This window comes from Sinohyriopsis cumingii, chromosome 3 (assembly GCF_028554795.1).
Source record: "Sinohyriopsis cumingii isolate HCF-2022 chromosome 3, ASM2855479v2, whole genome shotgun sequence".
NCBI lineage: Eukaryota > Metazoa > Mollusca > Bivalvia > Unionida > Unionidae > Sinohyriopsis > Sinohyriopsis cumingii.
The window spans coordinates 106860966-106876838 of NC_142963.1; the positions used below are offsets into that span (position 1 = coordinate 106860966).

Genomic DNA, 15873 nt, shown 5'->3' on the forward strand with positions numbered 1-15873 from the left:
AACTTAGTCATTCCATGTAAAAAAAATTTTACATTTTAGTTTCCATGCTAAATTTGTGAAAATTTTAAAACAGTGCAAATTTCAAAATTTACAATTGACAAATATTTCAATTAAATACTTATATACCACCCATTACCATTCAAAGATGATAACAAAAATTATGATACTATAGATTTCTTTATTCCATTGTTTTGTTCATCATACTAAGATGTAAGATGATAATGGAAAATAATGTCATTTATATAAAAAAAAACACTAACTTACTTCTTCAAAGTCTTCTAGTGCATGTTTCTGTTTGTTTCGCATGCTGCGCTTGAGAAGATAGATGACTGAAAAAGAATAATTTTTTTGCTGTATTGTCAAATTCTTCTAGTAAAAATGTATGTGCAATCTTTCTCCTGGAAGAAAATTTTAAAAATATCCTAGCAATACAGCTTCAAAGACAAAATAAAGCTTGTCATGCAAAGTCAGTTAATATCTTTGCTGTGTACAGTTTTCCACCAGTAGATGTGGGCATCTTCATGTCCCCTTAACAAGGCCCAAATCTATCTAACGAGAGTCTGGATGTTACGAATATAAAATATGCATTAAAATAAAATTTCATCATTAATTTTGTTTCTCTATAAATACTTACCCGATCACACTAATGTTAGGCAAATAACATCCCCTACCTTCCAAAGTGGCCCGGTCGGAGAAGAAGCCACTTAGTCTCCCTAGTTTCATATCATATCAACTTTCCAAAAATAGTATTTAAGGAAAATAAATCTTCTGGGATACTAAATAATTAACCCTACACCACTACCCTTTTACTGGATTTTTTTTAATGTAAGCTTAAGCAAAACATCAATGAGAATGCATGCATTTCTCAGGTGGGGTAGAAGGACGTGAACCGTAACTAGGTAAGTAATCTTGGAGAAATTATTTTGCAATAAAATTTCCTTTCTCCATTGAATCTATTACCTGATTACAATTAATTAAGAGAATATGTAGTAAGAGGAGTAAATGCTAGAAAATCCAACCCCAATCTAAGTGACCATTCAAGGGGCAATATGACTGCATTCTCAAGGAAGGATAAATGACTCTCCTAACACACTGTCAGTACAACTGGGAAATAGAAGATGGACAATACTGTGAAGTTAACCCCTGATAAGCAAAGGTACATGTATTACCTTAATGTCATGTTTTTCAAGAGAATCCTGCAAAAGCTATAGATCCCATACCTAAAACAAGGTTGTATTCTTAAACAGAATCTGGATATTGCCTGGAAAGATGTCTTAGACCCAACAAGATTCAAACTTTCCTCTCAGTGAAGCTAAATCATGTACATGTAGGTAGAAAATAGTGTATTGTCCAATTGAGAATAAGGTATCATTTCATGTAAGTGTATACTAAATGACTTATAAACTCAAATATGAATAAAAACAATTAACTTGTCTGTGTTTTTCAAAGCAATTAATACAATTACAAAGAAAGATAAAGTTGGTAGCATTATCCAATATCAATGTCATACGCATACACATATGCAAACACTCACATGATCACAGCCATGTCAGATATTAAATAAAAACATAAATAAGTTTTTGTCTCTAAAATCCATTGGATGGCAAAATATATGCTTAATTTGATGCAGCCTTTGCGGCTTTCAATAGTTCAAGGGGGGAGGGGGTAGAAGATAATGCAAGTGTCATTAGTGCCATCTTTGCACTCACTATAAAGACTGGATGTTGTCCAATCTTCCTTGCTGGATTCTCAGAGTGAATCCTGGCCAGAACAGAGTTGTTCATAATGTCCATAATGTTAGCATTGCCAGAACTGTATCAGAAGCAGTTTCACCATGAAATATGCTTGTCTCTATAGAAAAATAAATATATATCACATTTAGGACTGAATATTTCATTGGGGACAAGGAAGAATATAATATTTTAAAGTTTCATGGGAGCCTTACAAGTAATACAGCAGTAACGAATGCCTCTATCCAGTATGAGTGTTAACACTTAATCAAAATAAATCAATTGTGGAAACATGAACTTGTGTTTATTGTTGTCTTTCAATCAATATATTTCTAAAATCAAAGTGTCGGTCAATTAATAGTTAGTATTTTAACAAGAGTAAGACAACAAATAATAATAAAGGAATGAACAATTTAGTGTGTCAAATGTGCAACATACAGAAGGTGTTTCAATTTTGATGGACATTGTATGCTTAATGTCACTATGATGTTTGCAGGATGTCAAAGAATTAAATGTTCCCCCTTGCTGCTGTACTTGACAAAGTAAACTTCCATCAACCAGGAGAAATTAAATTTATTTTTGCAGGGCTGTGCTGATATGGCTGTAGGCCAAAAACAGGTGAAATCTTGAGTTGGGAGAAAGGGGAGGGGTCAAGTGTCCACCTTGCCCATGATCTGAAGGGTGGTTGTTTACCTTTGACCACTGTAACTTCTGGTTGCCCTACATCAGCTCTATGCCCTAAGGATAGGTTTAGTTGAGCTTTGAGCAGGACTGTTTACTGTTCATGCACATACTACCGAATACATGCATATATTGTGGTAGTCAAGAACTATCGGGGGGGGGAGATGTTGATAAAAAATGTTGGGGGTAAGATTCCTGAAAATCGCGTTGTTTTTTTATAAAAACACAACCTGGGGGGGGGGAGGGGTTGATTGTCCAAATTCATGTTTTTTGTGTGACACATCATGTTATTGCAGGTATTTTTGCCACCACTGAATTGTTGGACTCATCAATATCACCCATCTATGTTGCAGGTCTGTTCATGCACAGGAAGCATGAAGAATGGCCTTCATCTCCAAGATGTTATAAGGTCACTCTCTTCAGAATTTCACTTGCCAACTGTCACATAGTGGGGCTTTAAATAAGGTGGTGCTCTACAGTTTCATATTTTGCATAGGATTAGATTTTCAAAGAAAAAGATTTTTTACCAGGTTTTCCTCACTGATTACGCAAGCTATTTAAAAAATACCTTGTATTGTTAAAAGACGTTTCAATTCTCTTTATTTTGGTCTATGAGTGATGGGTGTAATTTGGATTATGGAGTATACAACTTGGCCTTACTTCAGATGTTCACCTATCAAAAAACTGCAAGCTCTACTTGGTCATTTTCACTTCCTGGACTTCAGAGGTAAATTCTGAAAAGATGAAGAAAGGCAACCAGCAGGTTGCAGGATGATATTTATTTCTTCTGCTGCTATAATAAAACTGAATTATTGAAACAATGAACTCTATTACATCATCAGACTGGAGTGTGGAGACAATTCAAGGCCATCCCAACTCTTGCGAGTGGGGGGGGGCTAGTTATCTTCATCAAAAATGCCATCCACATTCAAGTAAAGCATACCCAATTGAAGGGAAGATGCAATACACTCCACATCTTTGGTGTTCTACAACCCTCTGGGTAAGCCATAAATATGGGACCTATCTTATCCATTGAAGAATAGCTATAAGACAAGGTGTGAAGGGCCATAATGGTCATGAAGACACCAGATTAAACATGCAGAGCTGGTGGACCTAAACAGATAGATCACACTAATTTTCCATCAAAAATGGAACTAAAGGAAAGACTGCAACCAAACACTCCAAAACCACTAATTGTTGATCAATAATTATGGAAAAGGGACAGTTGGCTGGCTGGCTGGGCTGATCAACAGAAGGTACAAGTACTATGAACTTGAGACCAGTGGTTCCTAGGAGATTTTGGCCACAACCCTAAAAAATAGTTTTTCTGAACTTTATGATACCAATTCCACATTTTTATAAGTTCTGCCTCCCTCAAAAACAAATCCTAGCAACCCTCCAGAATTATCATGTCCTTGCAAACCTGATTTGGGTCTCAACCTGTGAATTAGGAACCACTGCTCTAGAGGCTGGCAAGACTGGTATGTAAATGCAGATGTCCAGTCTAACTGGCCTAAAGGCAGCCATGCAGAAGAACACCTATCCAGTTAGATGTCAAACAAAGGGATTACACTTTCGTGTATTATCAAAATCTGCTGCTGAGAGTCATGAGGGAAGTTGTGGAACAAAATCCCCATTCACAAGTTGTTCATAATCGAATATCACAGCTGTGATGCTAACACCAAGTGTGAAGGTTCTGCATCACTGCATATGTGTTGTCTCATCCATCTTATTCCAGATTTTCTCAAGAGATGGTTTCTGTGGCATGGCTCTGGGAATCTTGACATAGCGGTAAAGAGACATCACAGATTATGCTATGATAATGGCCACAGATTCTGAGTTTGGATGTGAACTGATGATATTGGTGTTGATTGACTTTGATCTTTACCTTTTCTCTTGCCCCTCATATGTTTACAAAACACTGTGGACCATGTCTGCTTTTACCACAAGGTGCAGACACTGCAGAACTTTGAAGAGGTACACTTGGTGCATGCCAGACAAACTATATGCATGTCGATGGTGGCCTCAAACTGCTTACATTTGGTGCACTTGAATGTCAAAGTTTTGTCTTAAATGAGATAAAAATTGACTAAAAACACCAAATGAAATTCCCAAGTGAGGTGGAACTCATGATGAATGGATACATCAAGAAGAAAAATGTAAAACATACACAGCATCCTGTAATCAAGCCATAACATGAAACATGTGTAACTAACCAATCAAATACACAGCTAACAGCATGGTAAAAATTAAAGTTTACCAAGAATAATTAAATGTTACCTAATAATGTAATACCGGTAGCACTAAAATGTTTAATCAGCAGAAACTTTGGAGACAGATGGTTCAGAATAGTAAAACCAAATAGATTACAGGAGGAAAAATTATATATTGTGCACTGTATCATAGTGAGAGTTAACTCATTAACCCCTGGTGCCACATTTATGTGGCAGGAGGTAGTTACCTACTGCCGAGCTCTGTAGCGTCAAGGTCATGTAAGATACACTAAAGTGTGTGGAATGTTTGAAAGGTAGACAGATGTAGCTCTACAATGATACCAAATAATCTGGACATTCAAGTTGCATTGCAAAATACAGATGGAAAAACAAAATTTTTAGACCAGTTTTTTTTTCCACTCAAAAATTCTTCTGTGGTCGGAATTTGAATTTGTGTCTGGGTTTTAGACTTTTTGGCCTCAGATCTAAGGCAGACTGGTCTGAACTGCACACAGGTAAACCTCTGCAAAAAGTAGGATAATAATAATAATAATATTGAGGACTTGTATAGCGCATAATCTTTAGAAGCTCTAAGCGCTTTACAACATTAGACAACACCTATAACATAAAAAACATAATAATATTATTACAAAAACAAACACCATGAAATTAGAAAAACATTAAAAAATAAAAAACATGCTGAGAATATTTCAGGTAGGAAACATTATTAGGTCTTTAAGTTTGTTCTTGCAGTCGAAATAAGTGAGTTTTGAGAGCACTCTTGAATGTGATCACTGTGTCTTTGTGTCTAAGTTCAGTTGGCAATTCATTCCATGTTGCGGGGCCCTGGTATGCAAAAGAACGCTGTCCATATGACTTTGTTTTCATAGTGGGAATAATGAGTATATGATTGTCACAAGAGGAGCATAAGTATCTTGCTGGTGTGTACACATGGGTGAGGTCAGATAGGTATGTTGGACTAGAGACCGAGAACAAATTTTGTGTTTGATTCTGGATCGAATGGATAGCCAGTGTAGGGTACAGAGCAGCGGGGAGGTGTGCTCTGATCGTGGTACTCTAAGTATGATCCGAGCAGCTGTGTTTTGAACTTTTTGAAGTTTCTGGAGTAGATAATGAGATGAACCAGACAGAAGTTACAATAGTCCAGTCTTGAAAGAAAGGTGGGCATTTGGAATAGAGTGGTCTCGATACGAAAATGATGGATCCATAAAGCAAAATAAAAATAAAAAAGAACTCCAACTTTTACCCTTCTGCTAGTTTGCTAGCGAAATAACCAATAAAAATTGACGTTTCTAACACAACCAGGCATTAAGCTAATGGAAAATCTCTTGAAAGTCTATGTATTAGGATGTATTAAAAAATAGTCCCCAAAATGTGTTTCCTACTCGCATTTCTGACAAAAACCTGCAGGGGGGTAATGAGTTAATGGGTGCATTTTGATGATGTCAGCAAATTTGAATATTTCTTGTGTATTTAATCACTTGTGCATTGACATTGCACATAAACTACAAATTTAGCCATTCTTTGGCAATCTGTAAAAAGTTTCCAAAATCCTTGTTAAACTGAACATGGTAGCCACCTATAGGTTAACCTGGTATGTTAAATGACACGAAAATCTATTCATTGTAAAATTTTTAAACTTAATTCAAAATAATGGCAAATAAGAATTAATCAAACTTTTATGCAAATAAAGTGTCTGACACATATGAAGAAGCACAACCATACAATTTTGCGATCTTTTACTGTACACCCCCCAACTCACATATAAAATAGGTGAATATGACAGCACTGCATAATGACACATTAAAAAAACAACATGTACTTCTTTAATTTACATAGCTGTGGCTTCAACAACAACAACCATAGTGGAGACAGCTGGAAATAACTGGTTTAGTGCTCTTTCTTTATTGCCAATGCATTTTTGTATTATGTCTGCCATTTTCAATGTATCCACTGTTATCAGCCATTAAAAGGTGTGTGCCTGGCCTCATGTGTGGAGCATCATGGGAGGCTAGAGTATCAGGCTACCCAGAGGTGTCCAAAAAAGGTAATTGTATTGCATCCTACAAGATTTACTTCCCTCAGTATTTTTATGATTCTAGTGGTGGTAGGCCAAAAATACCATTTTAATGCTGGTCTACCACACATACTATTTGATTGCTGAAATCTACTACTTTTGAAAATAACAAGTATTTTATAAAATATTATAAAACAAACAAAAAACCCAATCACAGTAATTTTATAAAATTTACCAATACATTTGAGAAACCGGCTAAATCAAGTCAACTGAGCATGAAAAATGTTCCACCAGTACAACAACTGGTGTGATAAAAGAGCCGCAGATCAATAGGATCAGAACATTTCAAGAATAGCCAACATATGTACACAAAAAGCTGTTACTGTTGGAATATGGGGAGTTTAAGGCTAAATGTGGGTTGTCATTTGAGGTGCTCTAAGTAATAAAGGAATAAGAGATGGTCATGATGTCTTCAGAGCCATTGATGAAAATTACCTAAGCCAAGCCAAAAGGGAGATAAAATGAGACTGACCATAATAAATTATTTAGCAGACATACTATACTTAAGCATTTTGATTTTTTGGTCATATTTCATTGTTACTGTATTGTACAAGATGCTTTAAGAGGAATATATATATATATATATATATATATATATATATATATATATATATATATATATATATATATATATATATATATATATATATATATATGGGCAGATTTTGTATTTTTTATGAATTCATGGCAAAACATGTGCTAGAAATGCTAAGAAATCACCAGCCAAGAAATATTGCAAGTTACACTGTGCATGAATATCAGAGTTCAAGTATGTGCAGGCTTGTAACAAATGTTTACATAGTGTGTTTCAAAGATATGCATCTTTTGTATTTCAGGCACATAAATTAAGTTCAATCCCTAGATAAAATATATCATTTAACAGTAACTTACAATATAATAGGGGGCCCCGAGTGGCCGAGTGGTCTAAAGCGCTCTTCGTTACGGATCACTGCCATCTCACCTCTGTCTGCGGCGGTTTGAGTCTAAGATTCAGCCAATGTGGGCATGTGAGAAAGCTTGCCAGTAGCTTCTCGTGGGTCGGTGGTTCTTTCCGGGGTGTTCTGGGTTCTTCCTCCACCATTAATACTGGCCGCCATGTATAGCCTATCGTGTGCTGAAAAATGGCATTAAACCCCACAAAAACAACAACAACAACAATATAATAAATTTTAAAGTTGGCATAAATTATTCATAAAAACATAACTCGATCATGAATGTTTCATTGTTTATTTAATCATCCTTTACTTTTTAAATTTACAGTGGTGAAATCTGCCATCAGACTTTTGGAACTGAGCTATTAAGAGAAAAATGTACTTCAGGATGAGACTCAGGAACACACTTTAAGTCTACATCAGGAACTTCCTCTGTGGAGTGAACATAATTTGCAGAACTATTGGAAAGCAGTCAGAAACCTTACACACCCAACAACAGGAAACTAAAGGTAAAAGTTCTTTGCAGGCTGAACAGTTGTCCTGCCATTACAACATTCTAATGCTGATACAAAGTGATTCAGGGGAGAAATCTGGACCAAAGCATTACTAAGAGCCTGTTAAGTGTAAATGTCATCAGTGGTCAACTAATAATAATCTTGTGAATGAAACAACAAAAAATGTTATTGAATGTTTGGTTTTTTTAAAATCTTTGTAGTGAACTATAAACAATTCTTCCTTTTTCAATAATTGAAAATATATTGACTCATATTTATTATTAATTAGTACTGCAACATCAGAATCCAATTTATTTTCAAAACTTGCTATTTTATTACACTATCAAGAGAATACATATTAATGCAAAAAGTGCACTTATTTTGTTTTCAATCCCCATTAAGAATGTAAAATTTATGCCAATACAAATTTCTGGATTCAAACCCAAACTAGTGATCAAAATTTGTAAATCAACTGGTTTGAGATCCTGGTTCTATCTATGCACAGAGATGGTGAAGATATGTTTTTGTCTTCTCTGGAGGGCTGGAGTCAAGCAATAGCAGAAGTTATTTTCCTTATTATACTGTGACTGGATAATATATCTGATGGAGAAATATAAGAGTAAAACTTTGAGTATACTAATATTTCAACATCTCAAATTAACCCCCCAAAAATATACTATAATATAATGGACATAAGTGGCTCTAGGCAATGTTAGAGTCATGCATAAAAAATACAACTGAGTAACTTGCAAAACTACTCACCTAATTCTTGATTTGAAAATTTCATATTATTAGAAGGCCAGTATTTTGGTGCCTGCAATAAATATTTCATGAATTAGTTTAAATACCTGAATACAAATAAAAAGTAAAAAATTTTACTGCTCAAAAATAATAATAATGATAATAATAATAATAATAATAGTTAAGTACAACCCTCAAAAAAATTAAATAAAGGCCCCTCATTAAAATACCATTTAGTATGATTCAGTCCCATATAGTGTATAGGAAATGATTATGGATCCCATCATAATGGATGAATTACATATTTTATTTCATTCACTCTTAGTTCATAGCTTGCTATTACTTATTTTCATTGTAACTTCACACACAAATTCCTTATGACATTGTGTTTTTATAATAATAACATATTTTTTAAAACCATTATAATTACATAGCTTTGTTAATAATGTACCCAAATATCATGTAGTCCTGCTTTTAATGCCATATACTTTTAGGTTTCATATCATCTATGTTATAAATAGATATCACTGGTTCTGCTTCTGCATGTGTTCATTTCCTTGTTTGTATGTAACAACAATGAAAAATTATTATCACTTGAATATAAAGATTTCTAATTTTACACACAGATTCTAAAGACTTGTGCGTGAATAATTTAAACAAGTGTTTCACATACACTTTACATGCACAACCAGACTGAAAAGACAACAAATAAATGACAGTGTAACATCAGCTAAATCACATTAATTTTATCTCTGTCCAAAAATCACTTTTAAACAACAAATTATGAGGGAAATATTGCCATTTGAAAAATGGAAAGTGTTTCATCAGATTAACTTTTTTTCATGGCAACAGTCAGAATCAGATTTACACAGGCAACACCAGTAAAAATATAGCTTTCATAAATCTAGTATGTTTAATTACTCTATTTTGTCTGGGTGTTCAATATGCAGTTACAAAAATTACAAAATCCACCAGAATTGACACTCTATAAATAAAAAATGTGAATTCACAGTACAGTAATAATTTATGTGTCTATAGTTTACCATCTTACCTGAAATCTGTATGTGGCAGATTTTTCATTTTTGATGATGAAATTCTTGAGATCAACTGGGAAAATATAACCATAGTTTAGAAGGAACCTGGACAAATGGATCGCCTCATTTGTATTGTCCCTGCAGTAATGATACATCAGCCAGGCAATTAGATCATAACCTGAAAAATGTGAATTTACAAAATACTCCATGACGGACTTGACTCTCTACTCAATGAATTTTATTCTGCATATTTTCCATGGTGTATAAGGAAAATTTGATTTTCATGAGATGATAGAAAGGAACAGACAAAAAAAATTCTATAGCATGGATTCTAAAATATTTTCAGCAATTTTGAAGAATTTTTTTTATAATTTATTTTGCCTCTTTTTTTAATAAAGAAACCAGAGATCACAGATCACAACTTATCTGATAACAAAGTTTTTGACCATGGCCATGTCTTTTGTGTCAGATGTCGGATTGGAAAAGGTATCTCCTGCTAAGATAGAGTTTTCATGAAAACTAGAGATAAGATTATAATATAACCACAAGTTCAGGCAGAAGAAGGTTAACATCAGTTTCTATGCAGCTACCAAACTGCTACATTTGACTGTCACATTGGCACACTATTAAGGTGAAAATAAATTTTATAAATGACAGGTACATTGGAAAATCAATATGATACAATTTGGCATTCAAATGAAAATTTAACAATATCAGTGCTCAAGATGACTTACTGCAAGAGAGTATAGTTGGGGGTGTGATATGGTTATGTATATCTATAACTTTTTGTAACTCCTTGTACATGATTTTATCTAATTTTTGTAATTTTTATTCATTGCTGTAAATTGTAGTAATTTTCTATTATCTTTAGTTAGATCTTGCCTATGTGACTAGGGTCTGTTTTAGGAATATTAAGAGCATAAAAATATATAGGACCTATAAATAGATGCCTACATATGTGGTGACAATTACTAATAACAGCCTTAATAATCAGACTTGTTGGTGATTTGGGGTTAATTTCTCATTGGCTGGTGAGGATTGAACGGTTCTGGAAGAATTAAGTACTTTTCCAATGGTTGGGTTAGGTCTCATTAATTGGCAATTTTAAAATAAACTGAGCAGTAAGATCTGTCATGTGGGGTATGTTGTGAAAAATAGTTGCAATTGAAGGTGTTCATAAGGAGAGAACTGAGCAATCAGATTAATTCCCACTTTTACGTCATTCTTATTTCTTGTGTTCCTGTTGTAACATCAAGTATGCAAACATATTTTATGTTGTACTTAGATATTAATTGAGAGAAAAAGAGGAAAAACATTTGTTTGGACTAATCAGTGGAAATAGAAAGTGCTCATTTATGGACTATAATATTCTTTGAACTAGTGGGAAATATTCAAAGGAGTTCTGGAAAACGCCATTTTGATGTCACGGTTCATTGCAGTTTTGAAATTTACACAGAACTTATTCTTTTGGATTCACTTTATAATAATGTAAGTTCCTCTCACATTTTAATTTGTAACTTTGATAACTAAATTATTTGTTAAGTTTTAAAAACATGCTGGTTTTGCTTCTTTGTTACTTTTGTAACAGATAGCTTCCATCAGTAACAAATGTATGGACATTCCCAAGTAATTTTGTTATGATACTGATGATATTAACAGCAAGTCTTCAATATTCATGACAAAATATTTCCAAAAACATTTATTTTATACCATTAAAGTTGAATTTTTCACAAGCTAATTTTAAATATTGCCAAGACAATTACAATTATGAACATTCTATCACTGCTCCAGTGGCTTAAGTAGATAGAGCATATGCATCAAATGCAGGAGGTTATAGGTTCAATCCCCAGCTGAGTCATATAAAAGACTTATAAAAATGGTACAACCAGTTGCCTCACTTGGCACTCGGCATTATGGGGTTAGTGTTAGGACTGGTCAGACTGGTGTCAGGATAATGTGACTGGTTGGGTCATGATGCTAAATGTTTTCGCATGATGCCCCAGTGTTAGACATCACTATGATTGGAGATGTTTAACTTTCTGGATGCCTTTTTAGTCTTGGAGACTATAAGCCTGAGGTCAGTAAAGCATTTTGCTCTTCTTATGGACTTCATCACTCGATCATCCTGCCTGCCTCTTTTCCTGATGATGATGTAGCTAATAAGATGCATTTGCATTAGTCTGTCAGTTACATTCTTTGGGAGATTAGTGAGCTAACTGACTAGCTGTGACTTGATAGCAAACTCAACACCAGCTTCATGTCAGTCTTCTTAACTTTGGCCATGCCAGAAAAAGGTGTAGTCAGCTCCTACTTTGATGGGTTGTTCTTCCTCAACTAGGATAGTTTCACTCTAGGCCACTATCTGGATGCTGAATCTGGCCAGTTTCTACCAACCTGAGCTGATCTTCTCCATGGTCAATCTGCTATGTACTGTCCATTAGTGTGCTCATATTCCAGGCACCAATGGTGAGTGGCATCACTTATGTCTTCTTGATAGGTTTTTGACTGCTTCAATGGTATCCCCATCAGCTGTGGTATGCTGACCTGAGTTAAGGTGAAGCAGGCAATGTGTAGGGCACATATACTAGCACCTTCCTCATGCTATTTAAGTGAGAAGTGTGATCCTAAATTGGGCTGCTCAGTACATGTTTCATTACATGGGACCTTCAGCATAGTAATTTTTAAATCTCGTGCAAGACAGTCAATTATGCATGAAGTTACGTATATTTAATTGTTTGTAAGGTATTTTTTACATTTTATTTCATTACATAATATTGTAATGTAACATTGTATGCTGGACTTAACCTCGTCCAAACCTGAGTTCATTTCTGCTTGACCCAATTGACTTGTTTTTAACAAAATTCTTTCATTTCATTTTATTCTCTGTGACTGCGAGCTTAATATCAGAATTATTATTAATAAAAGAAGTAAATATGTTTATTTGGATCAGGGTTTTGGACTTTCCTAAGTGAATTTTACAAGGTATAGTTTTGATTTTGTAAACATCAGGATCATTCTAGAAGGTTATTTTCCATTAGGTAATGTTTGTTTTCTCGAAAATGCTAATTCTGACCTGAGGTCAAGCAGAGAACTATATAATCTTGTGATTGTGAGGACCTTGTCATTCGTGCATTAACAGCTAGCACTTTCAAGTTGTATTATGTTGTGACCAGTTTGGGCTTAATTTTATTTTCTTCAAATCATTAAATTCAAGTGATTATTTTCTCTGGAAATACAAACGTTTTCTGATAAACTTCTTCGATAAAGACTTTCACAGGAATTTATACTGAATTCAAACCTTGTATTATATTAGTGTGATTCAACAAAAGACTATTTACACATCAGCAGTCCATAAGCTATAACAGACACATCATCACCTTTAGTTTTGGATCTCTCGGGGACTTGTACTGAATTTTATTCAGGACTTTATATTATTAGGACTTGTGTCTGTAATTCTTGGATTATTCTTGGATTTAATTTGCAACACCTTAAATTCTTTTTTCTCATTTTCACTTTGTATTCTAGGAAAATAAATTATTTGTTGAATTTTACCAAGCTTGTTGTCTTTCACTCTTTTCTGTTACTTATTTCAAGAGCATACACTCATAACAATGATCATGCACTCACACAGCCTAGCAGCATCAATGCAATTTAAAAGAAGTCTTAAGTGAAAACACCATGTTGATTTGACCACCCATCTAGGAGAAGTAGCAATAACAAGATGTGGCAGCCATATTGGATCTCTCAGAAAGCATGATTTTCATTAGGACAAACTAGACATATGAGTCTTTTAATGAAATGTCATTGTCAAGATGACTATATGTTCAGCAGCCAATGCAACAAGATTCAAGATGTCATGGTGGCCACATCTGATGTCTAAAGGTCACCCTTGTATGACCAACTAGACCTTAGAATAAATGTGTTTGTAAAGTTTCATGGCAATCTTCCCAGGAGTTATAAGGAGTAATGATAACAAACTTATGCTAACAGATTGACAAAGGATAACAAATACATTGGATGACATGCCAAAGGATTAGCTCTTCTGGTCTATAACCAGTAGAGCTAAAAAGTCTCAACTCTACACACACAGAAAGTGAGTATATATCGTAACAGTGGTCTCAAATGCATGCAGTTAGCTACCATGATATATCACCCTTTTCCGGTCACATTTTAAAGCAAATATTTGACTAATAAGTAGATTATAAAGAAAGAATAATTTTAGCAGATTTATAAGTTAGCCTTCGAATTAGTTTATGCTGTATAATGGTACTTGCATGGGATTATCACATGACATCCTGTGTTGAACACACTACCAAGCTTCATCTATAGCACTGACACGGTCATAATTAAGTACTCAATCTTCATTCTCTTTCTCATGTAAACTGTTTGGGAATCACCCCAAAAAATGAATGTTAACCGAACTTTTCAAGAATCTTTTTAAAAAACTTGCAATGCAAAAATTTTAGAAAGAAAGGCAGAAAGTAATTTCATATTATTTTCAAGATTTACTTGACAAAATGCATTTATAGCTTTAACTTCTTACCTACCTGAAAATGTTCCCTTTTTGGTTATTTGAATTCCATTGTTTCTACTCTGCATACGTGAAATAATTGTTTCCATCTGAAACAGAGTAAGTATATTTTATTAATTTTATATCAAACAAAAAGATAATGATCCATATTGACTTGAGTAACATGATACCAGTTTATTAATTACTAGTGCTTGTAAAAATACAGGAAGCAGCAGAGGGGGCGAACAGACCGAAACTATTTTCACAATAAACCCTTTCACGGAAACTTTTCCCGATAGAGGGCTTATTTCGACAAATAAACCCTTCTATTCAGAATACAGGACAAAAAAAAATGTCCTTGAGAAATGCTTCGCATTTCCGGAAATGCTTTGTATTTCCGCTGATATAACGCGAGTTACTTCAATAAATCCGACTCGTATCCGACATAATTTCCACGGTGAGGTATCATCGAAAAATCAGGTGTAGTTTGCGCCCCCTCTGCTGCTCTACGAAATGAGTTTCCAAGAAAACATTTTTATGTTAACGGAATTAAATCATTGATAAATAAATAATGGCAAATATCGGAGAAGCACTCACAACTAGATTGGCACGACAACGACTAGCCGCGATTAAAAAATTTATTCCTGTCCGTGATTCCGTTAAAGAAAAATTAAAAGCAAGACAAGAAGCGCGAGTTGAGTTTGCAACATCTGCGGAGGAATTATTTAAGCCTATTACAGCAGCTACTGGTGAAGTTAAAACTGCAATTGTAGGAAAACCTGATCCTGCTGACCCTACCAAAACAAAACGAGGGTTACTTCAAGCAATAGAAGAACTTAAACAGCAACAGGCAGATGAAGGTGCTGTAGTTGATCCAGGTGCCGCCGGAGTAGTGACAGTTGCTAAGGAAACATTTATTAATAAATTTACCGAAGATGGTATTACTGATATAAAAAATATTCCACTTACTAGCGTGGATGAGCTTAGGGAGTTTTCTGCTTGGATTGTCTTAAATTATCCTAACCGGCAAGAATTTCTAAAACCAGGAGCTGCCTCGGGTATGACCCTGAATGATTGGAGGGATTATGTTTACAAAGTAAACCGAGGTATTTCTCGAATATCTAAAATTGATGATACCTATAATTTTATAAAAACTGGCGTAATTGGGGTTAATAAGGAACTAAGAGACCAACAAATGAAGGCAAGGGAAAGGGAAAGGCAGGCAAAAATACAGGAAATGGAAATGAAAAAGCAGGAAAGGGAGGAAGAAAAGAAGAAAAAAATACAGGAAAAAGAAATGAAAAAACAGTCAAAACTGCAGGAGAAGAGACCACCAGCTCTAAAAATAGACCCCGCAATGACACTGCCTGATCCAGTGCCTGAATTTTCATCGCGTGAACAAATGGGGGCTAGTGCTCCCGATGATGATTTTACCACTCC

General features: G+C 34.6%; 1 protein-coding gene and 1 long non-coding RNA gene across 2 annotated transcripts in view; one reads left to right on the top strand and one right to left on the bottom strand.

The window, feature by feature from the left end:
• LOC149803489 (regulator of G protein signaling 6-like) overlaps nucleotides 1-15873 on the bottom strand; it is a 101059-nt gene that overhangs the window by 63904 nt on the left and 21282 nt on the right. The window contains exons 2-5 of the mRNA XM_089953213.1: nucleotides 14471-14543; nucleotides 9941-10101; nucleotides 8911-8962; nucleotides 265-329 (exon numbers count right to left, since the gene is read on the bottom strand). Coding sequence (XP_089809339.1) covers nucleotides 265-329; nucleotides 8911-8962; nucleotides 9941-10101; nucleotides 14471-14543 — 351 coding nt within the window. The remainder of the gene's footprint in view (nucleotides 1-264; nucleotides 330-8910; nucleotides 8963-9940; nucleotides 10102-14470; nucleotides 14544-15873) is intronic.
• The window catches only part of LOC149803490 (uncharacterized), a 38856-nt gene that overhangs the window by 5607 nt on the left and 17376 nt on the right, over nucleotides 1-15873 (top strand). Inside the window, exon 2 of the long non-coding RNA XR_016420224.1 lies at nucleotides 7983-8163. This is a non-coding gene — a long non-coding RNA (uncharacterized LOC149803490). The remainder of the gene's footprint in view (nucleotides 1-7982; nucleotides 8164-15873) is intronic.